Below are 15348 nucleotides of genomic sequence, written 5' to 3' on the forward strand. Positions count from 1 at the left end.
GCGAAAGGTAGATTCCTCGCTCGCAATGAGAGACATGGGACCGAGCTTTCGCTGGAAGCGCGGGAGTACTACCCTCCTTACAGCTGGGACATTCGTTGCCGCCGGCAGCAGCAGGCTTGCGAATGAAGTACAGCAACCTGACCAAGTGTCGTGCACTGATTATGTTCAACATTATAAAAGCATACGATGTCTTTGTTATTCGAGAAGTGTGTTTTCACGGATTCTCTATTCTAAAAGAACTCTGAAAGCAGCAAGAATGCACACTTTTGGATCGAACTCCACCGTCTTCCCGAGCCCGCCGGTCTGGCAATTATAATGTCCAGAATATGACCACTTGATATTTCCAGGATTTTGGCCCGCAGAGCGGGCAATGGTTCAAATGGCCTTCGGCATCGAATCTATAGTTCTGCTGAGTGCTTTGTTAGGTCTCTTGTAGGATCTTCTTAGGAAAATAATGAAAGAACCTTTGGCATACATCTATGATTGGCACATTTGCCCGCATACGAGCAATCCCCCATGGGAGAATGTTCCAGGGATAACCAACAAGGGCAAAAAAAAACATCGGCTCATCGAACCAGGATCACGATGACTACCATCCTTTGCCGGAAGCCGCTTTTGTGGCTCTTCCCCAATTTTTTGGTACAAGACGACGATTTGACACTGATCTGATTGCATTCAGGGTTTTCAACCTACATGAGATAAAAGGCAAAAACAGAAGTCTTCAGGACAAGCGCCTGACATTGAGCTCTGCTAACAAAATATGAGATCCCAAGGCCAAGTCGTTCCACAACGCAGAAGATAGGAAAGCTTGAGCTCTTAGGAAGACAAGACAGTGCACTATCTACTCGAAAACGATGGCATGTGTCCACAATTTCAGGAAAGTCCAATATTGCTTCACAAAATGACCATGCCCTATGTGTGTGTGATAGCACTAGGCGTCTCGGACGACTGTGGCAGTCGTATACGTCGACGTAAGCCATAAGTTCTTCCGTTTTGACGATATAAAATCCCAGGACCAAGGCATAGAAGGATTCAATGCGTATGCGAGGAAAGCTGGGAGGTCTATGCGGCTCTAATAGGAACTCCTCATAGTATTGGCATTACGTTGTGCAGGCTCTCAACAATGCTCTTGCGACTCCAGCTCCTGCCCAACTCCTACCAGGATGTGTCTAAACCTTTTCACACTCCACAGGCCCTTTCATTGCCCTTTTCAGATATTATATGGCCTATCGGGCAAGACAAGTGTGGATGCTGGAGCGCACTATACTGTCGACGACGACATGACTCCACTGGGCACAGCTTGTGCTTCGCTCAAATTCAGTCATTACGGCACGCTTGCGAAATTTCCAAGGGAGAATGAAGACGAAATATGCAAGCACACAGTATGGAACCACGAACGCATTACGTCGCTGGGACTGGATCTACCACGCTACGGCAGAATTTGTCTCCTGCCTGGGCTCTTGACTACCAATATGACTATTGACGCCGACTTCACTGATACTCTACGAAGACTGGCGCAGCGCCTGCCGCGGTTTTGGCTCTAATGGGCACGCCACCCGGAATGGACCATTCTACATCAAAAGACTGTTCTTCTGTGATTCTCCGTCCAGATCTGGTCGAGTACAAGCCTCCACACAAATCGAGATCTGATCGTGTCACGACCAGACATTTTCCTGAGTCCAACGAAGTTGAAATTCCACGACGATCCTTCGTTTCAATTGCGGAAAGGATTGTACATACTACCTTTACTCTGTATGTCGCTGGTGCTTTCGGCCGCTTTCACCTTGCCGAGATAAGAATGTCAGTTAATAGCAGCACCGTACGCCTATCTCTGAGGCATAAGAAATTGGAACAGACATCTCGGTGGCTGGTTCCTTTTCCAAAGAGACAGACATCACTGAAATAACAATACTGTGCATCACACCAAAATCAAAGATATCGCACATGGCTGTCGAGTGAGCGAAGAAGACGAGATGTACGTTGTGGACGCATTCACAAGTGTCTGGGATAATATCTCTGCTCTGTCCCCGTGAATTTCACGGTTCAAGCGAAGACAATGCTTTCTTACAATTATTTCGACCCTCTCGGCCCAGGATCTGTGCTCTTCTGCTCTTCTAAAACGCTTGGGAACACAAGGGTATTAACCCAGCAGTAGCAGCTGGGACTTCTTAAGTCAATGAGGGTTGGCTTTCAGTAGAACAGCTCAGGCATTGACACTTTCAAGCATACACGATCATAGATATTGCGGAGCATCTTCCGCTAAGTCCCAAGTGAGAAGAGTTGTTCTAAGATCTACAAGAGCTTTACTATGTATTCTGTGTTAGAATGCCAACTAGCATTTGTGATGGAGTTGTGAACTGGTAGTGTGGGAAAAAGCATGTGCATTTCGAAAGCTTCTGAACTTTTCTTCTCTGGTGGAGGAACACGAAGGCGTAGATAGTCTGATTCTCAAATATTCTCCGCGAGGGGGTAGCGACCGTATTCATTTCCCCACCGTCGAGAGGAATTCTCTCGCCATAATGCGAACCTTTTGCTCATCATCGAGCTGCGTGATGAGGCTCTCTAAGTACATCTCTTTCCCTGCAAGCACATGAGTACCAAACACTTCATCAAGCTTGCATCCAGATTTCCTCACCGCATGCCAGTCTTGCAACCATCTCCTGCAGCCCCCCCTCCCCCAACCGCTCCCCCCCTCTCTCTCCCACACTCGCTCCCATCTCCACAAACAAAAGGAGCTAGATACCGTTTCGTATTCAAGGACGCCCGACGCATCCCAGGTATTTTACGAAGGAAAACCCGTCCCTACAATCATACACACGCAAGACTCGAACGAATGCGACTTCGACAGTTGCCCCTCCTCAAATGACATGAACTGTTGAAATTCCCACGAGAAACATCACTCCGCCTTCGATGCAGCCGCCCCATACCCAACATTCTCATCTTCCCACGACTCAATCTCCTCTTCCCCACCATCTCTACCAAAGTTCGGATTATACTCCACATAATCCGCCCTCATTCCCAACAGCAACCTTGCCACCCAATAATACCCCCCTGCACGATCCTCGACAAAAGCCTCTGGCTCCTAAACTGCAGCTTCTCCGTCCACCCCGGAGGACCCCCATCATGCCACGGATGCGCAGCCATCCACCAACCCACCGCATTAACGCCCCCATGATACTCCCAATACCCACACGCCGTATAAATAGCCTGCAGCTGCACATAAAGACACCCCTCCACCACCCTCCTCCTCACCCTCGGCAACGCCTCCAAAACCGCAAACAATACCCTCACCCACAGGGGCGTCGTCTTCAAAAACGGGTACCTCTCAGCATCGAGCACCGCGCCGCACATATTCCGATAAAGTCCCTCATCCCTCACTAATAGAACCACGACAGCCTCCTCGTTCGGTTTCTTGAAACGCGGCTTGTTTTGCCAGAATGTCCAGTAGGAGGGCTTGAACTCGAAGTCGCCGGGGCCGAGCTTGTCGGCCCCGCGGCGGGGCTCTTTGTAGTAGCTTATGTGCAGCTCACCCTTCTCGGGGTGCAGGAGGAGACAGTTCTCGCGGTCGCGGCTGTGGAAGTGGAGGGGGGTGGTCCAGGTGCTGGTCGGGGGGATGGTGATGCGGATTTGGTGGGGGGCGGGGAAGGAGAAGGTGGCTGTTGCGGGGGGAGGGAGGGTGAAAGAGGTGAGAGAGGTGGTGTTTGTGCGGTCCATGGGAGTAGAGGGGTGGGTGGTTTGTGGGGTTGGGATTGTGGTGGTGGTGAGGATGAGAACGGTAAATGGGAAAGGTCGACTTGGACACCATGCACGCTTTGGTGGGCGAGCTGTTGCCTAATAGCTCGTCCGAGCTTTCGTCGTCCAATGTTTTGGCCGGTGGTTCGATCTTTATCGCTATTGATCAGGTGCGTCGGAAGTCCTTCACCGCAATGGCAGTGTCTCGCAACATCTCGTTGATGAAGGGTTGGTCTACCCGACGCTCATCCCAACAGAAGCGCCCTATCGTGTTGAAACAAGATTCCTGCCTGGAAGGATTTCGGCGACCTTGGCGTTTTGTTTCAGCCTCACTGTTGTGCTTAGACGCCGTACTAACGAATCCTTCGAAGCTAGGAGGTTTGGTGGACGAATCAATCACGGAAGCTGTGCCACTAAGGTATAATTATCGATGGTCCATCAGTATTGACACCAGCCTTGATTTTGTTCTTCTGTGGTATCTTTCTCGAGCGAAATGTAATACTCACTTCGCTGCTTCAATCCCGTTCTGTTCGTCCCAAGACAGTAGCGCTGTCCCACAATCTGCAGCTTCAACCATCGAGGCTTTGAGAAGATCCTAATGCTGACATGCTGCTGTGCCGTGCTCAATGGCTAATAGGCTGTACGTAGAGCTTACGCAGGCCAAGCCTTGTAGCAAGAATATGACACAGGACGAGTTGGACCGTTGGGACACACTTGTCAGAACGGTCAACACAGGTCACCTACCTCAGGAGTACATCAAATGTGCAAATAGACTGCGGCTCTTGGAATTCGGGAGCCAACGAACTATCAAGAGGCTATGTCGTTAATTATGGGACAACGGGTTCTTCCAGCAGTAGACCAAGCTGCGCGGAGCCTAAATTACCATCCATGGAGCACGGCACAACCTCACCAGCCTCAATAGGAACTCAGTCAATTCCACACGGGACCAACATGATAGTTAGGATACTGTCGAAGTCCTTCTGGAATGAAGTCAATGTCGTGGTGGTGCGAATGCAGACGAGCTCCAACTCGGGAGTCAGATGAATCTTTCCATGATCTTGAAACAGACTTGACTTCGCCCTTGTTGCTGGTCATCGCAGGCTTTCGATAGAATATTCCTTTGAAAATAATGGTGGGTGCTTCCATCCAACAGGGCATGGCCGTCTGTTGCATGTTCATTACTTTCGAAGACGCCTTTTCCAAGTATAAAGTCACGCCAAATCGCCTGGACTACGATGATCGGTTCTTTCAGCAGCCAGGCAGATAGGAATCAAGCAGACATATCTGCCAGATTCAGTCATAGTCTTGAATGATATCGACTTATCTTGATCCTGACGTTGATTATATATGGTGTCCCAATGGCGCAAAATCCTCGATGTCGATCAATGCTAGTCGGAGCACTTCTCTGCTCCATCGCTAGTAAGTTGCTCTGACCTAAGAGAAGTCACCATTAACGATCCACAGATGCCCTCACTATCAAGAACCACCCTCTGCCTCGAGATCTCATCCGCCGAGCCAAGATCGACGATCAATTCACACCGCATGGCGGAACATTCAACTGGTATGCCATGGGAGATTCGTATACCGCAGGTCCAGGAGCGGGCGGCCTCCATCCAAGCAACAAAGGGAAATGCGTTCGATCTCTAGGATCTTACGGTCCCCAGCTCCAAGATGATTGGGTGTACAACCAGCCCAACGACTTGACCTTCCTTGCGTGTACTGGCGACATTACAGACGACCTGATCAAGACGCAGCTGCCGGAGATCAGCAGCGAACCGCCCTCCGATCTCACCATTCTCACCATTGGTGGCAATGACATCGGATTCGCTAACATTGCAGAGTCATGTCTCGTTGGCCGAATTGGTACAGAAGATTGTGACAGTCTGATCAAAAAGTACGTACCTATTGCCCATGAGTGCTCTTCGGAGGTTGGTTAGACAGAACAGGGCCACGCTGAGGTGTATTGCTTGCTTATAAAGGCAGCTTGAGGATGCTTGGTCCTAACGCTCGCCCTCTCAGGGTTTTTCCAAGTCGGAGGAGCCCTTTGTTTGTCTCTGTAGAGAGTTAGCGTGGCATGCTCTGACTAACCAGCCCTCATTCGATCCACATACTAAGTAATGATCATAGGGCCCGGGACACGATGGAAAGCGAATCCTTCAAAATCAACATGAACAAGACCTACGACGGCATCTTCGCCCAAATGCCCAAAGACTTCCACTATCAAATTCTGCACCTTGGCTACTCGCGCTTTTTCAACGCCGACGACGGCAGCACCTGGTGCAATGACCAGAGCTTTGGCAAACTCGGCGTCTCGCGCATCCCCATGCCCAAACTAACGCTCGAGCTCCGCCGCAAGATGAACCAGCTGTCTGACGACTTCAATACCAAGCTCCAGTTACTCACCTTCGCTTACGCCAACAATAAAATGAACTTCCCGGACCGAGGGACCGCCGTAGGCAACGGCTGGGTCCGAAACCGCCTCTGGTTCGGCAACGTCGACGGCCACAGCCAAAGCTTCCAGGGGCACCGATTCTGCGAGCCGGGCGACGAAGACCCGAAGTTCGGCCTGCCCACCCAATGGGTCTTCGGCGTATGGGGTCCCCAGAACGACGTCGGGCCCGACGACGGCAACAGAGCCGCGACCAGCAACGGCGAAGTGGGCGCCGAAGCCTTCGCGCACATCGACGCCACGGCGTGCAAGAACGATCCCAGTTACAACAACGACCCGGCCTTTCAATGGGACTGCGACATGGCGGGCATCTACGCCGATCCGGCTAACGACCACAACGCGAAGACGATCCCCGGATTGGACTTCACACGGAGCTTCCATCCCAAAACCCGCGGCTTCACCTCCATCAAAGACTTCATCCAACGATCGATGAGGTCGATACGAAAGGCGCCGGCGGCGGGAGCTTGCATTGCCAACCCCGACCCGAACACCATCGGCGCCGATGACATGTCTACTCTTATGGATAACGTTCGCGCGAACTTCCACCTTCCCGATGCCCCGAGTGGCTGGCCTGCGAGTCTTTGCGCCTCAATGTCCGGCACCGCCACCGTGTATACAGATTCGCTGCCGACGCCGGCCCCGAGTGCCGCTCAGGCCGGGTGCCAGTTCACGGGCGATCCGCTGACGGGGGGCTGTAAGTGCTCGGATGGCTCGACGCCGGCGAGAGATGAGGATAATAGATGCTGTTTGTATAATCAGCCTGGCGGAGATCAATGCTTTAGCAATGGGTAATTGAGAGTGTTTGTGCTCGTGCGGAGTTTCAAGGGCGTAATTATGATGGAGATCTCTGTTTTGAGCTTGGCGTAGGGATGATTGAGGGTTGCTGGGTATTGAGTCTTGTTTAATGTAAGGTGCCGAAATAGAACTTGAGTACGATTTCTGCCTGGATGCATGCTGTTTCACCCTAGGTGCTTGCTCTCACATTATGATCGTCTCTTCTCGGACGCTTGAATGTTTTAAAGCGGGAAGGGTTGTTGACTGGCACCCGTTGAAGTCCGTGGCCGAGGCCAAAGACTTAACATAGGAAGTGCGTTAACTGGGAGAAGCGGCAATGGCTGTCACACCACGAGTGAGCCGCAAGGCTACAGTGAATGGAGGCTGTGATATGCTGGGGACGGATTGTCGCGGGTAAATGCTCCGTTGTTGGAGCTGGCTCATATGGTAAGCGAATGATGGCAATCATACGGGTCGGAAGTGGATTGCGTGCATGCGCCGTTTCATATGCGTCAATGCGGCCAAAGTTTCGTGGATATGCTGTTGAAGGGTCTGATATAATTATTGCGGGGTTTCTTCATTTGTGAGACTATTCAACAGAGCCCTGACTTTTGTGATTTTTTTCAAGAAAGTATTGGATGATGCACACTCTCTGCACTTAACATGTCAGATGTCGTTGATGCTAGCTTGCAGAAAGCTTGTCTATGTATCTAATTATCTGCGAGGCTGTGTTGAATTGATAGCCCTTAGGATGTTGAAGAAGGGTCGAGGTGCTGTTGGCCATTAAGCGCTCAATGTTGGTATTTTCTCTGAAAGGACCCCGATGGAAGATATTGAGGGATGTCTTCATGCATATAACTCGTGCTCATGCGTGGACTCTTGTATGTGGCTGCTGGTACTAGCATCATCAGAGCGTTGATAGGAAGCATTGCTCAACGTTTTGCTGGCTTTTTGGTCCGTGCAAATCATGGCACCATTCTCGCAATTACACTTGATTTCTTTCAGTCTCTTTACCATCATAGCGACAGTTCAAGCCGTTATACCCACATGCAGCGGTCTCTACGGCCAACCAACTCGCGAGAACTGCATATGGCTCGTCGGCGGCCTTGCAGTAGGCTGGCCCAATACTGACATCGCCGACTCAGATTTCTTCTATGCACTGCGAGACACTCCGAAGCCGGACGAGCTCACTGAAGCTGAGTACCGCAACTGGTTCGAAGTACCGAAGCTCGTTTCGCATGGTGCGTTTCCTCCCTACGCATCCCGTGCTCCTACGCCTCCGCCGGTACGGTCGAATATACTGATGCAGCAGGGGAGCGAGCAGGCAATTGTATTATGGGTCTGAGCTCCTTAATAACGGCTCAGGGCGTCACCTGGGATACGGGACTTCTTTCCGCCATGCAACCTGGGGGGACGCAGATCATTTCGACCTGCATGCTGCCTCAAAGTCCGATCCAAAGTGGGGGCCACATACAGGTTGGTAAGTTTGATATCGCCATCTATTGATCTCCATGATCAGCCCTGTGCCACCGCGTCTTGCTCGAGCAAACCGCTACCAATGGCGCAGCGAGGCGAAAGTGCTGCTGATGAGTGATTTAGGATCCAGAGAGAAGCTCATCCTCACCCTCTTCGCCCCAAACTCCCAAATGGACAAAGTCTCTAAGCAGATTTTGACCCTCAACGCAAATATCTGCGCCCTGCAAGCCTCCCAACTCGGCCTCGATGTCGGCGGCTATCAGGATTGCACCGCACCACCAGCCGACGACGCCTTCTACGACTTCCTTGAACAAAACCTCCTGGGCGGGGTCACTGAATATTCTGTTAATCCGCCAGGGACACCCGCGTCCACGCCGTCTCCGAAATGCGGAGAGCCTTGTTATGGCGAAATCAATCTCTGTAGTACGACGGACTGGTGTAAATGCCAAGCCGACGCATTTCAGGGCGTGGGAAGTGCAAGGTTTCAGGGGACCTGTAAATCGAGTTATTTCTCGTATTCATCGGGGCTGCATGGGAAGAGGGAGTTGTCGATGGGGCCGCCCAACTCGTCGGTCGTGGATGTGAGGGTTCATAGTGGTGAGCCTCCGCTGTCGGAGCACGATATTGCCAAAAGGATGGCTTTGCCGGTGGCGGCGGAGGCGTCGCTCGAGTTGGCTGTTTGTCCTTGTAATTGCACGTACGTGTCGATTGAGTGCTGCAAGTCTGAGAATAAGGGTATTGTTTATGAGGCAAAGGAAAAGAATCTGGGGGGTTTGGAGCCGCCTGCTGGCCAGTGCTGCGATCAAGCAACTGGGGCGTTTAAGACCGGCGCGAGGAATGGGACAGGACCATCGTGTGTTTGAGCTGGTCGTGAGATTTGATAGTGATTCGAATTCCCAATAATCTCTCTCTCATCTTGGTGGAGACGTCGCCCAGTAAGCCATGCGATATGAAGCTATCTATCCCATGTCCTTCCCAAACAATCAGGTTCTCGATACTTGCTTGTTGCGCACCATGGCATCTCATCAGCCGCATAAGGCACAAGAGGGAGATCGTACGGCATTCTCCAACCAATGTACCTCTTCTTGCGAGAATGCCCCATCTTCTCTGCTGTAGGGGTATTGGCATCCGCTACCGTATCTGAAACCCGATTGCCAGCTTGGGAATCCTTCTCCAAATGCTCCGCCAACTCTATTTCCCGAGCACTAGGACCATTGCCCAGAAAACACGGCACCATCTTGATCTCGTCATCGTCTTCATCTTTCCACAGATCAGGCCATACCACGACGCCAATCTCATAGCTACAAATCCTGACTTCACCGTTTGGGTTTGGCGCGGAGCCCCACGCTTGTGTGGAAAGGTTAGCGGAGGTTACCATTGCCCAATCTATGCTCGTACATGCTTCGGAGGTGAATCGGATGTATGTCTTGATGTGCGGCGCGGCAGGTCCACGTTTCGCGCGACGGGGAGCATTCTCGTTCGGGGTCGGCAAGGTGGAGGAGGCATGACTTGGTTGCGAAAGTGAAGGCTTCGAAGCTAGCCATTTGGCCATACCAGACGCTTGTACCTGCGAAGGCGCTTTGGCTCGGCTGGTCGTGCCGCGAGGTTTCAATGTTGAGAGCTGTCCTTTGACCGATGAGTTCGTTGTCGAGGCCCAATGGCATAGCATTGGCTTGAGGAAGTTAACTTGGGACATGTTGGCCGTGCTTTGCGTTTTCATGTGGATTGACGCCCCAGAATTATAGCCCCCAATGCAGGTTCGAATCTCGCTCGAAGTTGGAAAGATGATGGAGTGTTTAGCGTGCGTCTTATGCTGACCCACCGGACGCTTGATGGTGTTCAAAGATGTGAAGAATGTTCGTTGAAGCCAGGCTTGGCCTACAGAAGCGACTGAGGATATCTGACTTACAATGTGTGCACTGGACGCTGAACTATTCAAGGGCACAGTGTCGAGAATGCTTTTAAGACCAAGATGTCCCCATGCGGTGGATCTCTGCTCTTCGACGGTCATAAGATCCTGCTTGATCGGGACGCTCGCAACTAGTGCACCACGAACACCAGCGAAATCATAGCTCTGGAGCTGATCGTGGAGAGTGTTGAGTTTGGAGCCATAGTGCCGAATGTAAGATAAAAGATCGTATTGGAAGCGCAGACCTGAACCAACCGGGGCCATCATCGGGCACGGACTGGTCTCATCCAATGGTAACAATGGCGAACACCAAAAGGCTTGCGACATCCTCCAGTCCCTTTCGATGAAGTTCCCTGTCGTAATCACTACCCTGGCAAGACCATCATGGCGGAAGTAAATGATCATTTTGGAATGATGTGTGCCGAATGCTTCAGGCATATGGGCCTTGATATTCTCAATATTCGGGTAGCTACTCGCAGCTTTTGCTATTCCGATGCCATTCATATCGTCAGCTCTCCACGAGCCATGGATGATCTTTATTCTGACGGTGTGGCGCACGTCGGAATCAAATTGACTGAGAATGAAATCAACATCGAATAAGTAATTGAACAGCCAACACTCCTTGATCAGCGGATCTCCCAAAATATGTGCAAGCGTGATTGTATCTTGATTTCCGCTCATTGGGAGTTCAGAGATCATGTTGAGCTGCATTGGCGAAGGGATGGTGTTACAAAATGAAGTAGTTGGTATTGGATCTGGGTGTTTGATTTGCGGCGAGTCAATGTCTGGGGATGCAAGTTTGACCGTGTCATGACACGGCGTTCCACAGTCCATAGGTCTGTGCTCAATCGCATCTTCATCTGGCTCTGCATCTGTGCTAAGTCCCCTGTCGTCGGCTGTCAAGTCAACCAAGGCAAGCTTCCCAGAGGCAGCGGCTGGCTCGCTGCCTTGAGAAGTTAAGTCAATAACTGGGGGCTTCGACAACCGTTGCCTCTTGGGCGGAGGCGATATGGAGCTATGTCCCTCAGACATTCTTGATCTCCTTTCAATGATTGATGGCCCCGTCGAAGAATTACTGGGGAAATGCCGCTGTCATCTGTCAATGTCAGGCAGACGCGCAAATTTTGCGGCGGAAACGCGTCAGATTCAGGCCACCAGCCACAGCCGCGATGGCCGGGTAGCGGGGGTGGAAGACTGCTCAAGAAAGATCGAATCCATTCAAAGCGAAAACTCCTGACAAGAAAGCGACCCCTATAACGATTTCTTCGGATTCATTTCCCAGCAGTACGTCACCTCCTGCCTCCCAAGACCTCCCCTCCGCTCACAGCTCATTCATCAACACAATTCCCACTGCCCACAAAGACCAAGCGTTCTGTTTTCCCCTTACACATACGCCCAACGCCCTGATCGTTCGCCTCCATGCTCTCAGCCGCAGACCCAATCGTAACCGCAAACCTCAACAATGGCGCCCGTTCTCCCTCCCCCTTCTTCTCATCCTCATACGCATACCCCTTCAAGGCAATCGCTCCATACCTCTCCATCTGGCTCACTATAAATCCCAAATAAGGCGCTGCGTCCTTCGGCTCACTGAGTCCACCTTCGTTGATGAACATCAAGGACACTTGGTGGTCGAGGGGATGGTTGGGCATGATGGCGTCGTATTGATACCAAGGGGCCTGCTGGGTGAGCAGTTTTGCTTGCCAGATGTGGGTCGTGGAAAGAATCCAGGCAGCTTCCGGGCTGTTAGCATGGAGGCCATAGTCGTTGAAGACGTAGAAATGGTTCTGGGCGTCAGTGACGGTGAAGCCGCGGCGGGTGTAGGGGGGCCACGTGAGAAGTGTTGGGAGAGAGGGTGGCACGAGGCTTTGTGACGGCAGCGAGGGGAGACAGAATATAGGAGTGGGTAAGAAAGGGAATAAGACGATGGTGATTAGTGTAAGGAAAAGGGGGGTTGAGGGGTTGCAAGGCATTGTGTGCGATGGAGAGACGAGTCACGAGAGAAGATGACAGCGGCGTCTTGTGATTTTCGGGTTCTATCAGAACGTGGATCTTTTAAATGATTCACAGCGCCGAGAATCTTCATCCCGTCCCTGAGCTTCTTGTCTTGGTGGAGATGTCTCATCCTTCGGCTTGGCTTGCGCATATTGATAGATTCTCAGCGTGAGACGGAGACCCTGTGCGCAGAGGCTACGGAATAACGACGTTCTTTGATTCGGCCAAAAATGTCATTCATACCGTTTGTAGATAGAGGCTAGATTTGTATTTCTGGAGCGGGGACCTCAGGTGATGATGTGGCTTTGATACATTTGAGTCCGTGGGCTTGACAGCCGATGCGCAAACGACCGGAAAGGAGTGAACGCTGATGGACCTGGGTAGAACAGCAAAGATTTCTTGAAATTTATCGAATATAGAAACGATTTGAGCGGCAGTGATCAATGTGGAAGCGTGGTGTTGATGACTTCGCTTTCCGAGTATGTAGTCTTGAGTCCACTGACAGATCCTCAGATTTATGTTCAATGCCAGGAGATGGCTTTTAGAGTGGCTATATCATCAACTCCCAACAGTAGCTAATTACATCCTTTCAGAATTGATTGCCAGGCGTGACCAAAAAGTCCCTGATAACGCTGTGACGACTTTAAGCATAATTACACCTAGATGATCTTCGCCCGCCGTAGTTCTTAGCCCTACCAAGATCCCGCCGAAAGTCACTCGTCATCTGCCCCGCCGTGCGTCTGTTTCTCTACAAAGTGCCTCTACTTTCATTCTCCATTTCATCTTCCTTCAAAACGCATCGAACCAACATCATCTGACCCTATAGTCCTCCAGAGCTCTCGATATTCCTCGTAACTTTCTCTCAACCGCCCTTCAATTATGGTCGCTCAAACCCCCGCTTTCAAGAAAGCAATCGACGACAGTCGGAACTTGAAGTCGAAGCCTACAGACGATGACCTGCTCGAGGTACGCTCTCCTAGCCTCTCTGCCTCCTTCTCGCACGTCAAGATTTTCAAGAGATGAATTGGACCATACACACTTCCCTCTCTTCCCCCTTGGTTCACACACAGTACTGCCGCAGGCACGATTGCAGAGTGGCCCATTGAATGAACATCACGAAGATAAACGACATATACTGAATGTTGGGAACACACGTGCTAATCCACCTTTCTCGTAGCTCTACGCCCTGTTCAAAGTCGGCACAGGCGAAGACCACGCCAGCGCCGCAAAGCCCGGCATGTTCGATCTGAAGGTACGGAACCCCCTCCCCCTCTCCCCCCACCACCTTTTCCAACCATCTCCTCCTTCCTCAAGAAAAAACTGATAATGGGAATGTAGGGCAAAGCAAAATACAATGCCTGGACCAAAGTAGTGGATCAAGATAAGCTGAGCTCCAGCCAGGCACAGACGAACTATGTGCAGAAAGTTGAGAGCTTGAAGAAGGTGCATGGATTTTAGGGCTGAGAATATGCTGAAAGAGCTGAGGAGCGGCTGGGTTGGGAGTAAATTTCCGTGTTTACATATTAGGGTAGGAGGTAGATATGGGAGGCTGGCTGAGTGATATATTCGGGTGGTGAAATTGGAGGTTCCTATAGTCAATTGAATGAGGCGATCATCCTGTGTTCCCTTGTGCTCGCATCATCCCCTTCGACTGCAATGCTAGGCAAGAAGTAAGATCCATTTGGGTATCAGGTCATGTCTCGTTATCCTGCAAGCATGGCACGCTCTCGTCATGCATACACAGCGCCCACGCTATGCAACGCATCGGATCATCTCTATCTCTTCCAGTGCTTCATAGCACCATCATTACCAGTCAACCGCCCATCCATTGTTCTCCAAGAACTCGTCACTCGCAGCCTTCAATGCCCGATTAGGCCTCACGTCCGCCCATCTTAGAGGCTCAGCAGTTAAAGGATCTTTCTCACTTCTCTTCAAATGCTCCACCAGCGTCGACCGATCATACGAGACGCCCGTCTTCGTAATCACCGGATCGTGCATGATACTGAACGTGACATTATCGATCAAATAATCTGGAACTTCCTGTGCACACCTCACACCGTCAGCCACCATCCCCACAAAGCCTACGCACCCCACCCCAATGAAAAATCACATACCCTCCTCGCCAGATTTCCCGGATCCGCCACCGCGAACACACTCCTCACCTCCTCCACCTTCGCCCACCACACCCTCTTCACCTCCTCCGCTTCCTCCGCTCTCTCCACCTCTCCGACCCCCTCTCTCTGCTCCAACACCTCCAGATTCCCTTCCATGCCCCTCACCAACCCCTCTTCCAACTCCCGCAACAACGCTGACCGTCCCCTTATCCTCGCTCTTTCCCTGTACTCCCATTTCGCCTTCTTGCACGCCAGCACCAGATTACTCACATTCTGCGTGCTTTTGTCGTGGGATGCGATGCAAAAGTCGTAGGCGGTCAGGGCGGAGGAGAGCGCTTCGTTCGGGTGGTGTAAAGCGAGTTGGGCTTGGGAGAGGTAGTAGTAGGCTTTTAAGGAAGAGGAGTCAAGGGAAATGGTGTGGAGACAGTCGGAGATTACGGGCTCGTAGAGGGAGAGTTTTAGGCGGGTCATGGCCCGGTTTGTGAAGAGGCGGGGTTGGGTGGGGTCTCTTTGGATGCTGTGGATGGGTGTGTGAGCGTGCTTTTGACAAGTGGTGATAGTAGTAGAAAGAATAGTAGGATGGTTCGTGGAGAGTATGGCTCGTGACGTACGCTTGGGTGTAGCATGCTTCTGCTTCTTTGAACTTGCCATTCTGGAAGTAGCTGGGTGGACAATGTCAGCTGAGGTGGTATTTGTGAATTGTAGGGTCACGGACAGATTGCCTTCCTCTTTGAGCGCTAGGGCTTTGTGTGCCATTATCTAGGATCGATCGTAGGATATTCAAGGGGGAATTAGAGGAGATGTAGCACCAGGTAGTAGAAATTCCATTACGATAATGGGCATTGAATGAGAAGGCTGAGTAATGCCACCAATTCACAAGACTCTAATCGGTGATATCGGAC

At 51.3% G+C, this 15348-nt stretch overlaps 5 protein-coding genes across 5 annotated transcripts; 3 read left to right on the forward strand and 2 right to left on the reverse strand.

The window, feature by feature from the left end:
- Positions 1 to 5117: 5117 nt before the first annotated feature.
- Positions 5118 to 6973, forward strand: KY384_003424 (uncharacterized protein; the record flags this gene model as incomplete). Its single annotated transcript, XM_044811938.1, has 3 exons — positions 5118 to 5151; positions 5197 to 5626; positions 5860 to 6973. 3 exons carry the CDS (start codon positions 5118 to 5120, stop codon positions 6971 to 6973), a joined length of 1578 nt encoding a protein of 525 aa, XP_044671071.1.
- A 949-nt stretch (positions 6974 to 7922) lies between these two features.
- Positions 7923 to 9294, forward strand: KY384_003425 (uncharacterized protein; the record flags this gene model as incomplete). The annotated part of the gene is made up of 2 exons (XM_044811939.1): positions 7923 to 8196; positions 8555 to 9294. 2 exons carry the CDS (start codon positions 7923 to 7925, stop codon positions 9292 to 9294), a joined length of 1014 nt encoding a protein of 337 aa, XP_044671072.1.
- Positions 9295 to 9386: 92 nt separating this feature from the next.
- Positions 9387 to 11372, reverse strand: KY384_003426 (uncharacterized protein; the record flags this gene model as incomplete). Its single annotated transcript, XM_044811940.1, has 1 exon — positions 9387 to 11372. One exon carries the CDS (start codon positions 11370 to 11372, stop codon positions 9387 to 9389), a length of 1986 nt encoding a protein of 661 aa, XP_044671073.1.
- A 1839-nt stretch (positions 11373 to 13211) lies between these two features.
- KY384_003427 (uncharacterized protein) lies at positions 13212 to 13790 on the forward strand (the record flags this gene model as incomplete). The annotated part of the gene is made up of 3 exons (XM_044811941.1): positions 13212 to 13298; positions 13510 to 13584; positions 13671 to 13790. 3 exons carry the CDS (start codon positions 13212 to 13214, stop codon positions 13788 to 13790), a joined length of 282 nt encoding a protein of 93 aa, XP_044671074.1.
- A 348-nt stretch (positions 13791 to 14138) lies between these two features.
- KY384_003428 (uncharacterized protein) lies at positions 14139 to 15202 on the reverse strand (the record flags this gene model as incomplete). Its single annotated transcript, XM_044811942.1, has 2 exons — positions 14139 to 14372; positions 14447 to 15202. The coding sequence occupies 2 exons, from the start codon at positions 15200 to 15202 to the stop codon at positions 14139 to 14141; spliced, it is 990 nt and encodes a 329-aa protein (XP_044671075.1).
- Positions 15203 to 15348: the final 146 nt, after the last annotated feature.

Source organism: Bacidia gigantensis (assembly GCF_019456465.1).
Source record: "Bacidia gigantensis strain McMullin 20006 chromosome Unknown contig_180, whole genome shotgun sequence".
Classification (NCBI taxonomy): Eukaryota; Fungi; Ascomycota; class Lecanoromycetes; order Lecanorales; family Ramalinaceae; genus Bacidia; species Bacidia gigantensis.